General features: G+C 36.9%; 2 protein-coding genes across 15 annotated transcripts in view; both read left to right on the top strand.

Annotated features, from left to right (window-relative positions):
• JMJD1C (jumonji domain containing 1C) overlaps positions 1–14,357 on the top strand; it is a 306,949-nt gene that overhangs the window by 31,850 nt on the left and 260,742 nt on the right. Inside the window, exon 2 of one of the 11 annotated variants that reach the window (XM_050958279.1) lies at positions 6,554–6,608. The exons of the other annotated variants lie outside the window; for them this stretch is intronic. Within the exon in view, the coding sequence (XP_050814236.1) occupies positions 6,591–6,608 (18 nt within the window). The 5' untranslated portion in view covers positions 6,554–6,590. The remainder of the gene's footprint in view (positions 1–6,553; positions 6,609–14,357) is intronic. 11 annotated transcript variants of the gene reach the window in all.
• The window catches only part of LOC127053499 (zinc finger and SCAN domain-containing protein 20-like), a 449,526-nt gene that overhangs the window by 359,809 nt on the left and 75,360 nt on the right, over positions 1–14,357 (top strand). The gene's annotated exons all lie outside the window — the stretch shown is intronic.

Raw genomic sequence — 14,357 nt, 5'->3', positions numbered from 1 at the left:
CAAAGAAATAAACTCGCCTTTGCCTGCCTGTGTAATTTCATGACATACTCTGGTTGCAAGGTCAGCAACTTGGTCTTAAATATTTTCATCATTTATTGGCTGTTGCCAAAACGTTCAATAAGAGGGTTAAGAATATTTCTGAAGTCTGAATCTTACATCTGGTTAAAAGGTCTACCGTTCATTGTTGTTAATTCGAAGTAAGCTTCAAGCAAAAGAGATTGACTAGTCTTTACTTTCGTCTTGCTTTTCAATATAGAATCTAGAGTACGTTTGTTTGAGGACTAAATTATTTTTCTGCACAGAAGGTTAGGATTATTTCCATCATTGTGTGAACTTGTCTCACTTCTGGATAGCTTCTCTTGAGGAAGGACAATACCTTCATCTGGGTGATGTCTTTGTATATGTCACTGTACATTTAATGCATGTGTTCCCATCAGAACAGTCCTGTAATTACCAATTTGAAAAATAGAAGTATTCTTGGCCTGGTCAAATGAGAACTTCCTCACAGAATTTTTTTGATCCCTATCCATAGTTGCTTGAGGTCTGTACGAAAAGAATAACAGCTGAATATTACATTTTTTGTCTTCCCCTTGAACATGGAGCCTGAAGCTGTCACTGCCAGTGTAGCATGATGATCAGTGGAAGGGGAACTGAGTTAATCTGTTATCAAGGATGCTGCCAGCGCTAGGTAGGAACAGCCTCAGTTTGGGTCTGGGAGTGGTTCAGCAGTTGGACCAGAGCAGTGAACTGTGTTTCATTGATTCTACTTGTTTAAGCCAATCAGCTCAAATATTTAATGTAACTGAAAACATTCCAACATTCTTGTAAGATTAAGAATGAAAGAGAGAGTTATTAAATACTTAACTTTGAAATATAGGAACCCAAAAAAGTTGCCAAGAAAAGCAACATGCCTTAGATTTTTTTAATAATATTTTTTTGCCTGTATTAAACAATAAAAGATTCTGAACTGTGGAACTGGCAAACCTTTTAAAAAAAATCAATCAAAATGCAATAATTCTATTCTGGAAAAAAACTCATCTGACCTACTGCTCAGAGGAGAGAAGTTCTAGGTCAGAGGTAGGCAACCTATGGCATGTGTGCCAAAGGCGAGCTGATTTTCAGTGGCACTGACACTGCCTGGGTCCTGGCCACTGGTCCGGGGGGCTCTGCATTTTAATTTAAATGAAGCTTCTTAAACATTAAAAGTATTTACTTTACATACAACAATAGTTTAGTTATATATTATAGACTTGTAGGAAAAGACCTTCTAAAAACCTTAAAATGTATCATTGGTACGCGAAACCTTAAATTAGAGTGAATAAATGAAGACTCAGCACACCACTTCTGAAAGGTTGCCGATCCCTGTTCTAGATCCTGCCAGCCAGGGAGGTGAAGTGATGATGAGTTTACTATTAGAGAAGAACTGTTACAGAACCTCTCTTCCTTCAGCTTCAGACTGGAACTCCCTTACCTCCCTGCCTTCTATCATCCTTCCCTCCCCCTCACTCCTCCTTGCCCCCTTCAGGATCCCATTCCTAGTATAACAAAATAAGTTACCCTGTGCAGGATGGCTGGTAGAGTGACAGCAGAAATGAACTTCAGCACCAGGGTAACAAAGTCAGAAACACAGTGGAAGAGCAGTGGAGTCTTGCAGCCTCAAGTCAGTACAAAGGTCCTCTAGTCCATACTTCTCTTGCCTCATCCGCCATGTGTGAGGCCTGAGTTACCAGCCCTAGTACTCAGCAGGAGGCAAGAGGAGTCAGATGGGAGGGAGGTGTTCTGGGAGTTGAAGTTCATTTCCATGGCCAGTGATCTACCTAGGCATAACAGGAAGGAAAACTACCAATCCCAGAGCCCCTCTCTTCCTCTCCTCCCTTTTTTCTCCAGTGGATTGCTGGGAAGTATAGTCCCTTCCCCTCTCTCGTAGGGTTGGAGCAGAGAGTAATGGTTCCTCAGCACCTGATTATTGAACCTGTTGTTTTGAACCAGTTACCAATTTTTCTTGGTTTGGTTCCAGTTCAGGTTCCGTGTGACTGAGAGGTTTTCAGTTCGGTTCAGTCAAAAAACGTGCAACTGAGAGGTCCTTTTCTGGGAATATTTCTTAAGGTTGAACTCTTTACTGGAGTACTCATCAAAGTTAGGACACTTGCAATATAAGGTCATTTTTAGGCTTTTTAAGGAGTTGTAGGAAGCTGAGGAGTCACTGTGTCCATGGATTAAATCACCTTCAACATGGAGCTAAAGGCTCAAGTAGCCATTGAGCCCTGCTGATGTCACTGCTCCCACACATGATATTTTTAATGATTTGAAGATTTGCAGCATCAACTTTTTATTTTTTTTTTAAATTTCAGGCAGATTCGTCTGCATGCAGTGTCTGCTTTATATACTGTGGAGGACCACAAGGGTATCTGAAGAATATTAGCTAATTAAGATGGATTTTCAGCTGCTTTGCATTATCAGAATAGTGCAGTGTGGCTAGAGTGTTCTCTCCATTCCCACTTCATGCCTCTGTGTTTTTTCCTTTTCCTCTTGTCATCCACATACCCCAGCTTCCTTCTCCCTTGTATCATTCTTGTTGCAATGGGTAGTACCAATGCAATAGGTAGTTCTAAAAAAATAAATGTTTAGGATTAAGGGTAATTTATTGCCATTCTTCATAGCAAAGTTTCTCTTTCAGAGGGAAATAATTTCCCTCTTGAAAAATGTCTGCTATTTTCCATTATTCTTAATGGAAGTGAGGCCCCAGACTGCCCTTAGCAAACATGGCCACTGTCTTCCAAATTTGTTAATGAGTGAAGCCAAGCTGCTTTCAAGGAAGACAGTGGCTTCCTATGATGTGAGGAGGTAGAAACAAGCACTGTGAGGATTAAAAGAGGCAGCAGCTATTTTTGCTAAAGAGTAGCCTGTGGTTTCATTCCCTTTGAGAATAGTAAGAAGCAGCGCTGTGTGAAAGAGGACAATTTGTGAATTTTTCTGAACATTATTCTTCATCTTCTGAAGAGGAGAAAATGTCTGCTAATCTTAATTTTTGTTAATAATTACTTATTGCAGTGGATACATATTCAAATTTGATTTGAATTCATATTCATTTTGTGTAAGCATTCAGTAAATAGCTGAGATTTGGGACAAAGCCTGACAGTGCTACATTTCATAAAGGACTAATTCTTAATTTCTTAGCTCATAGACTAGTAGATTTATTTGCATATTCTCAGAAAATCAATACAGTAAGTGCTGTGATTTTGAGGAGAATAAGTGTAGTTGATTGACTCCCAATTTTAAGTACAAAACAACTCATCTACAACAATGTAGATATGTCAAGCACCTCCATAATGATCACATGGTATCTCCTCCCACCCTCTTTTTCATTCATTGCGCAGTTTGGATAGTGTATAGTGAATGAGAGAACAGTTATATTTTTATGCTGACTGTTCAGTGAGTGGACCTCTGCCTCATTCACTGCAGTCCAACCACCTGTATACTGACTGAAGCAGACATCTTCTGGGGCACATTCTACACAGTCAGTCTAGTCCATCTATATGGATAGAATTTGGCCCAAAATGTGAGAGTGGTCCACTAGATCATAGATTTATTCAGTGCATGCCAGTCCAAACTGTGCACTGAAGGTGAAGGGAATACTGTAGGGGGAAAGTCTTCAATGAAGATGAAGATTAACATATTATCATAAAACATGCACAGTGGGGCAGAATGATGTTGCATGGGCAATTCTTGACTTAATGCTTCACTTTGTGGCCTTAATAGTCTTTTTAAAGTAACTGTTTTTACTCTTTTCCCCACTGTGTGGTTTAAAAAAACCCTCTAGAATAAAGCAACTCTGATCTCCAAGTATCTGCTAAATGGAACTAGAAATCTGAAAGAAGTAATCTCATTCCATATATGCTTTCTAAGATCAAAATTCCACTCACTGTTGTTGTACATAGTGCCATTGTCACAAAGGGAGATTATGAACACTTCTAAACAAATGCCAGAAATAAAGTTTACTTGATGTCTGCTTTAAGTATTTTGACCACATTAATTTTCAATTTTCTACTCAGGACTGCAGTGGTAGTGTAATAAAGGTGCAACATGCTTTTTACCGAGGCAAAAATGAGTTTTCACTTCGCAAAAATGGCAACCTCTTTGGTTCAAACTTTTAAAAAATGCTTTGATCTGTGTCTTGAGACCAAACTTAGAAAATTTGAGCTTCAAACTAAATTATTCGAGCCACTTAGAATAGGAACACTTAGGTAGCCTTGACTATAGTTGGTGCTGTCTACTCCTGATGTAACATAGAAATCTTTATGAACTTTGTGGTTTAATAATTTTTACAGCTATTTATAGAAGATGCTTATGTTGGAGCAGAAACTCAGTGATTTGTTGCCAGCACTATGATTGATTGATAATGGCGCAATATCAGTTTAAGCAGTGCCATAAAATCAGGAACATGAATGAAACAGAGCTGGAGCTACCAGGCTGTTATATAAAGGACCATGTCTAGTCTTTTTTGTGTCTTTTCTAGACAGTAATGTTTTGCTCTAGGTTCTGATTTTCTAACAAGTAAACTGTCATAAATAGAAGCTAGTTAACATACAAAATAAATTAGCATGCTTACCTCATGTACTTTCATGAATTCGTTGAACTCATCGAAGCATATCAAGTAGACTACTTTTGTGTGTATTTGTATGCATACTTTATTTAGTTTGCTCATTCAGTGTGATTTCCTATGTATTCGCTTTCAATACAAGGAGTGGCCTGTAATAGTTTCATGCTGTCAGTACAACTGTGAATATGGATAGGACTTTTTAAAATGATAATTTAGGAAAAATAACAATACTTAATTGTTTTAAGATTACTGAGAAAGTATGGCAAGCTATATTCTCAGAAATAAATCTATTTGAAGTTCAAAATGAATGTTAAAAGATTTTGCACGACACTCAAAATACTACTGAATTGTTTTTCTTCAGTTTTTATTTAACCAGTTTGAAATTAGGAAATTAGAATGTTGTAGTATTCATAAAAATAATTAAAAAATCTTAACAGTATGAGGTAACAATAAGATTCTTCCTCCAATCTTAACTTTGCCTTCATCACTTAATGATGGATGAGCCCTACTAATTGCAATATAGAGACTTGATTTTTCTTCTTATGTACATGAAATACATTAATGTGGTGTCTTGTATGATGATGGAACCTGTACCTACCTGCCTGGCTTTTACTGACTAATGGGATTTCCCAGACCAGCTCTTTGAAGATGTGCATAACATTGAAGGAGTGGGAAAGGACTGGATGTCTGTGGCCTACGTGTTCAAGGAGGTTGTGAAGAGCATTGATCACTGCTATGTACAGGGATAAATTATTTTTAAGAGAGAATGTTATATAAGTGTTTGCACTATTTGAATACAAGTCAGGCTAAATGAATGTTTGTGTGTGAACTGTCATGTTTACAAAAAAAATTGCCTGACCCAGATATTTACTGAATTTACTGTATGGCATTTGTCACCCCAAGTTCTGCATACTAAGGCTCCATCACTTGAATGATGTGACCATTCCAAACTTATTCCAGTAAAAATGTTTGTAATGATATGTAGTGATATTAAAGATTTTTACATTCCCATTGTGAGAGGAAGGTGGGGAATGGCAGAAATATAAGCTACAGGGGGTGGTGGTTTCATGTCAGAGTGGCATGCTGATGCTTTTTCATTTCCCCCACCCTTTCATCTCCAGTAGGGCAATAGCCAAGTGGTTGAGTTACTCAGCAGATTGCTGATAATCAGAACCTTTTCACTCACCTTCTGTTTTCTGGTATGTCGTAAACATAACAAAAGTGCCAGCTCATGAGACAGGCCCTAGTGTACTCCATACCAATGAGGACCCTCAGCAAAGCAGCTAGTATGAGACCTAATATTCTGTTCAGACTGCCAGATGAGTGAAGAAGTGCATATAATACACAAGTCACTTTAGTTAACTCGTCATGCCCCTTCTCCCCCAAGTTTTTGATAGATTTTAGTTTGTGCAATTTAATACTGTGGCCTGAAATAAGATTATTGGATTACTGTTTAGATCTAACGCTGAATTTCCTTAATTTTGTAGGTAGACTGTTATTTTGAAAAGGCACCTCAGTAATTTCAATTGCTTATATCTTTTGTTTCCATTGTTGGAAAACTTTTGCCTTAAATATCGTTGGCCTTTTTCCATTCCTAAAGTACTAAAAGAAATCTATTGTAGCTCTTTAATTTATAAAATCACCATTTAAAACTTGTGCTGCTTCATAATATTATGGAACCAAAGCAGTCTAGACTCTGTAGCATAGTGGTGAAGTTGAACTTCTGAATCAGAGGAACAAAACACTGGGGGTAGTGTAGGGTCTAAAAAGCTAGTAAGTTGTGTCCGCTTTATCTCCTTTCACTTCCTCTGACATTGGCTATAGAATGGTAGTGGTTCCTTTAAAAAATAGAGAGAGAAAAGTGACTTCTAAATATAAATATGGAAACAAATACATAGGTTGAGGATCACTTACACCATTTACTTTTCTAGGGTGTTATCTTCTCTTTTTCAGGTTCCTTAAAGGTTTTATTCCTGGTTTATGCTCCACCATGCACTATGCTGTTGATGTAAGCCATTCATATATATCCTTGTTCTGTATTTAAAATCAAAGGTCTTTCTCAGTTGGACTGAATATCCGTGAGTTAGAATATTTTAAATTATATTAAAATTTAGATAGTTTTATGAAATAGTAGAATATGTGTGAAGATAGATCTACATAAAATTAATATAAGTGTTAGATAATTTTATTTCTTGTCCGTAATGATTCTTTGCATGTGGCATCAGCTTAACAATATCTAAAAACATTTACACTTTTATTACACTTTGAAGAGTGAGTCTTACTTTAGAAATGCTGACAGTTTACTATGTGACAGCACTAATGATACGTGATTAGAGTTGACCTAGTGTGATTTATACAGATGCTCCCTGGGTTATGCAAGACCCGACTTACGCAGATTCGACCTTACGCAAAAAGTTCCATAAGGCATAAATAAAATTTTAGAGTTGTGGAAAATATCGCATAGTGTATGGGAATGTAGAGTACTGTATTGCGGTGTGCAGAGGAATACAGCAGTAGCATCTCCTACAGGGGAGGACTTTGCGCTCTCACAGCCTCTCAGTCTCGTGTTATTTCAGTGATACTGTATTTCTGTTATTTCACCCTATTATTTCATCCAAATCATGCCTGTCTCCTCCTCTCCTTCCTCATGGGTAATTTAAGCCCATTGTCATCCACCACCAAAATGCAACCTTCATTGTGCCAGGATAACAATAGGATTAAGGTAAATGCAATACTTTTGCTTTTTTATGCTTGCACAATATAAGTTTCTGGCTTATGTAAAATTCAGGTTACGCAAGGCTTTCCGGAACGGAACGACCGCGTAAGTTGGGGAGTGTCTGTAATTGAAATTTCTTTCCTAACAGGGACATACTTGTAGTGAAGTACTTGTAAAATAAGCAAAATAAAGATTTACTTAGTTAACATAGGATAACCTTTTTTGTTTCTGGTGCAAAAGCCAAATCAAAAGAATTTTAACAGTACTTGCCAAGTGTATGGATATTATGTGGCAGTGGAGGAAAAGGCTTTGCTAAACAGAGTATTCAAAAATTTAGGTTAAGTTTCTTATGTAAAACATTTGTCTTTGTTTGGAGCGTCTTCTGGTGCTGAGAGAGTTGTGTAGCTCCATTGATTGGTTCCATGCAGTGGAAATCTGACCTTTAGCAGATGTTTGAGAAATTGCAACTTTGAGTGTGATCAGCAGACCTAGGTGGTTTTTTCCTTTTGTCGACAAGAACCTCTCTTGAGTAATATGCCATGACAATGTTAACGCTTCTTAATACTAGAAGCTTTCTGAAACGAGGCAGACATTTTTCTGAATTGTTTGTTTTTTATAAGTTTCTATACATAAAGTTGTTGGCAATTTATCTGCTCAGTTGCACAAAATATTTTGGGATTTTAAGTATGCTTGTCAAAAAAAAACTAGCAAAGGAATATAGATAAAATTTTGAAGTTTTGGTTTGTCTGCATTCTTGTTACAGCATTAACTTGGGGTAAATGCTTTTAAAGAAAACAGGAAAAGCTCAATAGGAAAAAAAATAAAGGCAGCAATGAAACATATTCCATCTGGAGCTTTTGGCTATGAACAGGATGTTGCATAACTCCATGTGAAGCCTGCTCTCAAGAGCAGTATTTTAGGGGATGTAGGAGAATCAACTGCTTAGTTGTGGGAGTTTTAATGTGAACACTACAAGCTCTGTTTTCTCCAACTCCACCAGTTAGCACTACAGGAAGGGGATGGGATCTAGTGTGAGATTTGTGATGAATAACTTGACAGTATCAGCAGTTGCCAAATGGGACCTTTCCTGCAGGTGCTAGTTTTCCTAAGGGGTTTGCAATTGCTTTTCAATATGTTACATAGAGTAAGAAAAAATATTATAAGACTTAAAAGGTTCGATATGGAAAGATAGAATGTCAAAAATGCATATTTCTAGTCTTAGCTTTGAGGCAAATCAGCGAATTGCATAAAAATTGATCTTGCTTTGGCAATAGATGTCCAGTATACTTAATATACGTATTTAATTTTATGTTTTAGACATGAAACAATGTATTACGACTTCCACTTACATTCACTTTTGGTTCTAGTTACTTATACATTATATCTATAATTGCATTATAAATATGAGTAAAAATGTAATCACATGAGGTGTGCTTAAGATGAGGTGTTCTATCCTGTTACTTAAAGGTGGTGTGGTTCAGTGTCTTAGAAATGATCTAATGGTGTATTTATAATCACTGCAAAAAAATCTTAAATTAGGAAGAGAAAATGGCAGCTTAAATAATTGAAAGGATTTGAATTTTTTTTGTTTTAAAAGCTAGTATATAAAATTAGCGCCTCTTGCCTCCCATTTCTAGAAATCTGAATTTCTGTAAAAAGGTGACCTTAAAAGTTTGCCCCATAAGGAGGCTATAGGAAACCACTCTGGCATGGCCTATGTTCAGCATACAGCGTGTATGATGATACTGTTGCACCTTTTAATACTACAGTATATGTGCACCTATATTACATATTGATATAGTAGAACCTCAGAGTTACGAACACCTTGGGAATGGACGTTGTTTGTAACTCTGAAATATTCATAACTCTCAACAAAACATTATGGTTCTTTCAAAAGTTGACAAATGAACATTGACTTAATGCAGCTTTGAAACTTTAATATGCAAAAGAAAAATGCTGCTTTTAATCATTTAATTTAAATAAAACCAACACTAACAGTTTCCTTAACTTTATCAATTTTTTTTAAACTTCCCTTATTTTTTATAGTAGTTGGTTTAACACAGTACTGTACTGCATTGGCTTTTGTGTGTGTGTGTGTGTCTGCTGCCTGATTGCGTACTTTTGGTTCCAAATGTGTGGTTGACCAATCAGTTCGTAACTCTGTTGTTTGTAACTCCAATGTTCTACTGTACTTCTACATTTTTAGCTACTTCAGTTTATCTTGCAGGTTCTGAAATTGGCCTGTTTTGGATTGGAGCTTGCTGTCCTATAATTAGCTTAGAAGTCTGTATTATCATATCAAAAAAGTGATAAGTATCTGTGTCATTTTGGTCTTTTTTTAAAGTTGGTATTTGTTTGGGATGGGGAGCAGCTATATTTATTGATTTCAGCTGCAATATGCATTGAATGTTTAGTTAGGGGGCTTGGATATAGCTGGTGCTCAAAAATCTTGATACTACCAATACAGAGCATTTCTTCTTAAACATATTTAACTGATATTAAATAATGTTTTCATAACCAAATAGAACAGTGGTAATCCACACATTGTTAAACAACACATTTTTAATCAGGATTAAAAAAAAAAAATCTCTCCACCTCCCAGATGTACTATAGATACTGAAGTTGGGTCTTTCATTGATAAATCCACTGTGGTTATAAAAGTTAAGTCTCACTGGTTTACTATGATATACTGTAAAGTTATAAATACAATTTAGCAGGGGCCAAGCTGAACTGTCTCCATATTGGATGTCAAAAGGCCACTGGAAAGCATCTGCTAAACTCCAGATAGAGACCTTGGCACTCATTCCTTATCCTTGTGTGTATTTTTGGAAACAAGTAAAGGAGGATGGGTGAATCTTTACACCCAGTTCTGCTTTTCCTTTCCTGTTTTTATAAACCCCTCTATAATACCTCTGAATCCTCTCTCTGATAGTGACTTCCGTGGTCAAAATTTTTTTTCTCCCTGCGGGACCTATGGGACAGACACCTTCTTCACTTTAAGGTTAAATCATGAACATATGTCCAAAAGCAAATAGTTCTCTTGATACATGTATCCAGCACCTTTCGTTCCCCTGATTTATTACAAACAATAGAATTGTTGCATGCAGTTTAGCTGTAGAGGAAATGTTGAGATTGGTTGAGTTACCCCCGGATGTCGTAATAGTCTCACTTAGGAGTTAACTGAGTGGTTGACCTGACGTGTCTGTAGCCTGTATAATCATAACACATAAATACACTATCACTAATTTAATTAAAACCTAGTTTGTTAACCAAATTTAGGCTGTACTCAAGATTTCAATGAAAGTTAACTATATAGAAGGTTTGAAGTTTGCTTGGTGTTCCATTAAGATCATTTGGGACAAAGTAAAGGCTGACATAGACGCTGAATTTTGTTAAAGGTCATTTTAGAAATATTTAAAACCAAAAAACTAATTATTGACTTACTACTAAATGCTCAGAAGAATCATTCTATGTGCAGAGTAAGTGTTGTTAATATGGAGAGGATAAGCTGTATTTTTCATACATAACAAATGTTGAATCTCTGCTTTAAGCATAAAATGTAAATCTGTCTTAATTCTGGAGCTGTAACTGATGCCTTGATGATATACCTCATGCATACTGTAGAAAGCTTCAAGCGCCAAATTTTAATTGTTCAATTGGCTTTTTAAAAATCCATCATCCTTTTGGAAACTCCACAGAATCAACACACAGACTAAGCAAGGAGACATGTTTATTGTGTATTCGGTTTATAGTGGAGTAGGCAACCTATGGCACGCGTGCCGAAGGCGGCACAGGAGCTGATTGCACTGCTCTACAGCCAAAATGCTTCTGAAATAAATGTAGTCCAACTTTACTAATTATGGGTCACTGAGAATGAAAATGATGCTTAAAATTGTTAATTGGCTCTAGTTTTCAAGATATGCTATTGGGTCAGTATATGCGACCCTTGACTTGGGAATGGTGGAGGATAAGTGAGTTATAAAGGGAAGGGATCTCAATTTAAACCAGAAATGACTAAAATACATCTTTGACTGGATCTATGAATAAATCTATGACTGGGTTTTGACAGTACTTGCTTTTGAGGCAAAACAACAAATGATGCAATCTGAAGCTGGTATTGCATCATACATGATATGAATTGCATCATGTTATTCCTAGAAGTCATGGATGATGCAATCATAACGAAGCTGACATCATTCTACTGAACAAATTGCCCTATATCAGAAATCATACAGTGTCGTGCTCTCTTATTTGTCAGTGTTTGATTTTGCAAAGGGACACATTTCTGTTTAGCCAAAGTGAGCAGAGATGCCTCGTACCTGTGTGAAAAGTGCAGATAACTTCTGCTGTGTTTGTGGTGAAGTGACTTTTGCATCACAAACGCGCAGTATAACCACTGTGATTAAGAAAGCCCATCACCTTTATTTTGGCTGCAAAATTGGAGATCAGGACAAGAGGTGGGCCCCACACATATGCTGCAACACTTGGGCAACAAATCTTGGCCAGTGGTTGAACAGGAAAAGGAAATCTATGCCTTTTGCAGTGCCAATGATTTGGAGAGAGCGAACAGATCATACCAGCAATTGTTACTTCTGCCTGGTGCCTCCAGTTGGGAAAGGTGTGTCAAAGAAGAAAAAGTGGACTGTGCATTAGCCAAACATTCCATCAGCTATACGCCCAGTACCCCACAGAGAAGGACTGCCGGTTTCTGATGCACCAGAATCATTCTCACTTGAGTCAGATGAGGAAGAGGATGAAACTTCTAGTCCTGAACCATCAATGTCACAGGACCCACATTTTCTCCCATCCTCCTCCTCTGAACCCCACCTCATAACACAAGGTGAACTGAATGACCTTGTCAGGGATTTGGAACTACCCAAGAGTAAGGCAGAGCTGTTGGACTCCAGACTACAGCAGTGGAATCTCCTGGCAAGCTGTCAGGGCAAATGGAGCCCATCAATGCTTGCAGACTATTGCTGGACAGTGACAAGAGATGCTCCATTTAATGAATACAAGAGACAAGTCAAGAAGCGCCGAGTAGACACTGACTAGGACTAAACTATGTACATAATAGTTTTTTGCCTTTTGTTTCATAATAAATTTTATTTCTATAACCCTTTTGCTGATTTTTAAAGTGTTACAGAAACAGGACAGGTGAAATATAATCATGTAAAGCAACCATAAACACATGAAAAGACCTAGGTTTACAATTTATGATTCAAACTCTACTATCTGCACAATATACATAGACATAAAATGTAAAAACTTAAATATCTTAGAAACAGTAGCCAATCAGTTGTTTTAATTGTCATATTTGAATTCAGCACATCAAAATACGTAATAAATATCACATTTTATCTCTGAAGCAGACGACTTCTCAAAAATTGTAGACCAGTGTTGTCAGTGGCAGTCACACTGCCCGGGTCCTGGCCACCGCTCTGCATTTTAATTTAATTTTAAATGAAGCTTCTTAAACATTTTAAAAACCTTATTTACTTTACGTACAACAATAGTTTAGTTATATATTATAGACTTATAGAAAGAGACCTTCTAAAAACATTAAAATGTATTACTGGCACACGAAACTTTAAATTGGAGTGAATTAATGAAGATTCGGCACCCCACTTCTGAAAGGTTTGCTGACCTCTGGTTTATAGCATAGACTGCTTTCTCAGAGATAAGGCAAAGGTGGTTGTTGTTGTTGCTGTTGCAGAAACTTAATTAGATGGTAAGCAAATCGTGTGCAGTTCTGAGTTCATGCTTTTTATCCACTTCCCTGTAAAGTGCATTTTGTATTGGAGGGTGGAATTTCTTCATGTCAGGCCTAGCTTCATATGCTTGAAAAGTTACCACCTATAAAAGAAGCTTTCATAAAGAAATCATATAACTTAACTTGTACTCTGATCTTTTAAAGGACAACACTGACTTGAAAACGCTTTGTTTGAAAGTGTTTTATCTGCTGTAGTTTCAGGAATATACCTCTACCCCAATATAACGTGGCTCGATACAACATGAATTCGGATATAACAAGGTAAAGCAATGCTCGGGGCAGGGGGGAGGATGGCTGCCCACTCTGGCAGATCAAAGCAAGTTAGATATAACATGGTTTCACCTATAACGCGGTAAGATTTTTTTGGCTCCCAAGGACAGCGTTATATCGGGGTAGAGGTGTACCTAATATTACAAATGAAGAAATAAATTAATGAAAATTGTTTTCAATTCCTAGCTTTGTTCTTAATAAATATTACAGCATTTTGTGTATAGCTAGTTTTATTGTTTTGTTGGTCCACTTTCTGTTGTCTGCATTAACAGTTCAGTGTTGCTCTTGAGTCTGCTCAGTATCCATTGCTGATAAGGATGTTCTGCCCCCTGTTAATATTTATAGAAGTCTTAACACTTCAACAACAAAAAATAAAGATGCAATTTAAAGGATAGTCTGAACACTTGAATTTTCAAAAATTTTGAAAATATCCATTGAAACACATTGTATACTGTTTTTATTGGAAAAATCTATTCAGGGACTTAAAGCAGACTGTATGAAAGGTAAAAAATTTGTTTTAATCTTCTAACTCAGAGGTTTGTTACCTAATCTGTCTTTGGTCTTTGAGTAACATCCAGATGGTTGGGTTGGATAGGATTTAAAATGGTTGAACCAACTTGTTCAGATATTTGTGAAGAGTTCTGTCATTTAATATGCAGAAGGACATGAAAATAAAATTGGTACATCACACTTGTCCATGTTAAGTTTTAGAAATTAAAGACTCAGTTAGCTTTAGTTGTCCTAATTCATGGAAAGATTTGAAAGTATGTGGTGTGAGGTGTGCCCTCCTACTCTGTAGGTTATTTATCTTCAAGTATGTGTCATTGTGGATCCCACTGTAAGTACTCATATACCTTGTGCAAGGCCTAGATTCTTTTCAAGTATCTCTTGGACTGCATTAGCAACCTGAACCTGTATGAGGGCATGAAAAATGGAGATGACGATGATTCTGTATCTCTCTGAGATGTTGAAGATAAAATCCACCTATGATTGAAACACAC

The sequence above is a fragment of the Gopherus flavomarginatus genome, chromosome 6, assembly GCF_025201925.1.
Source record: "Gopherus flavomarginatus isolate rGopFla2 chromosome 6, rGopFla2.mat.asm, whole genome shotgun sequence".
NCBI classification, from domain to species: domain Eukaryota; kingdom Metazoa; phylum Chordata; order Testudines; family Testudinidae; genus Gopherus; species Gopherus flavomarginatus.
Note: the sequence above shows the minus strand (reverse complement) of the source record. Positions and strands in the feature narration are given on the sequence as shown.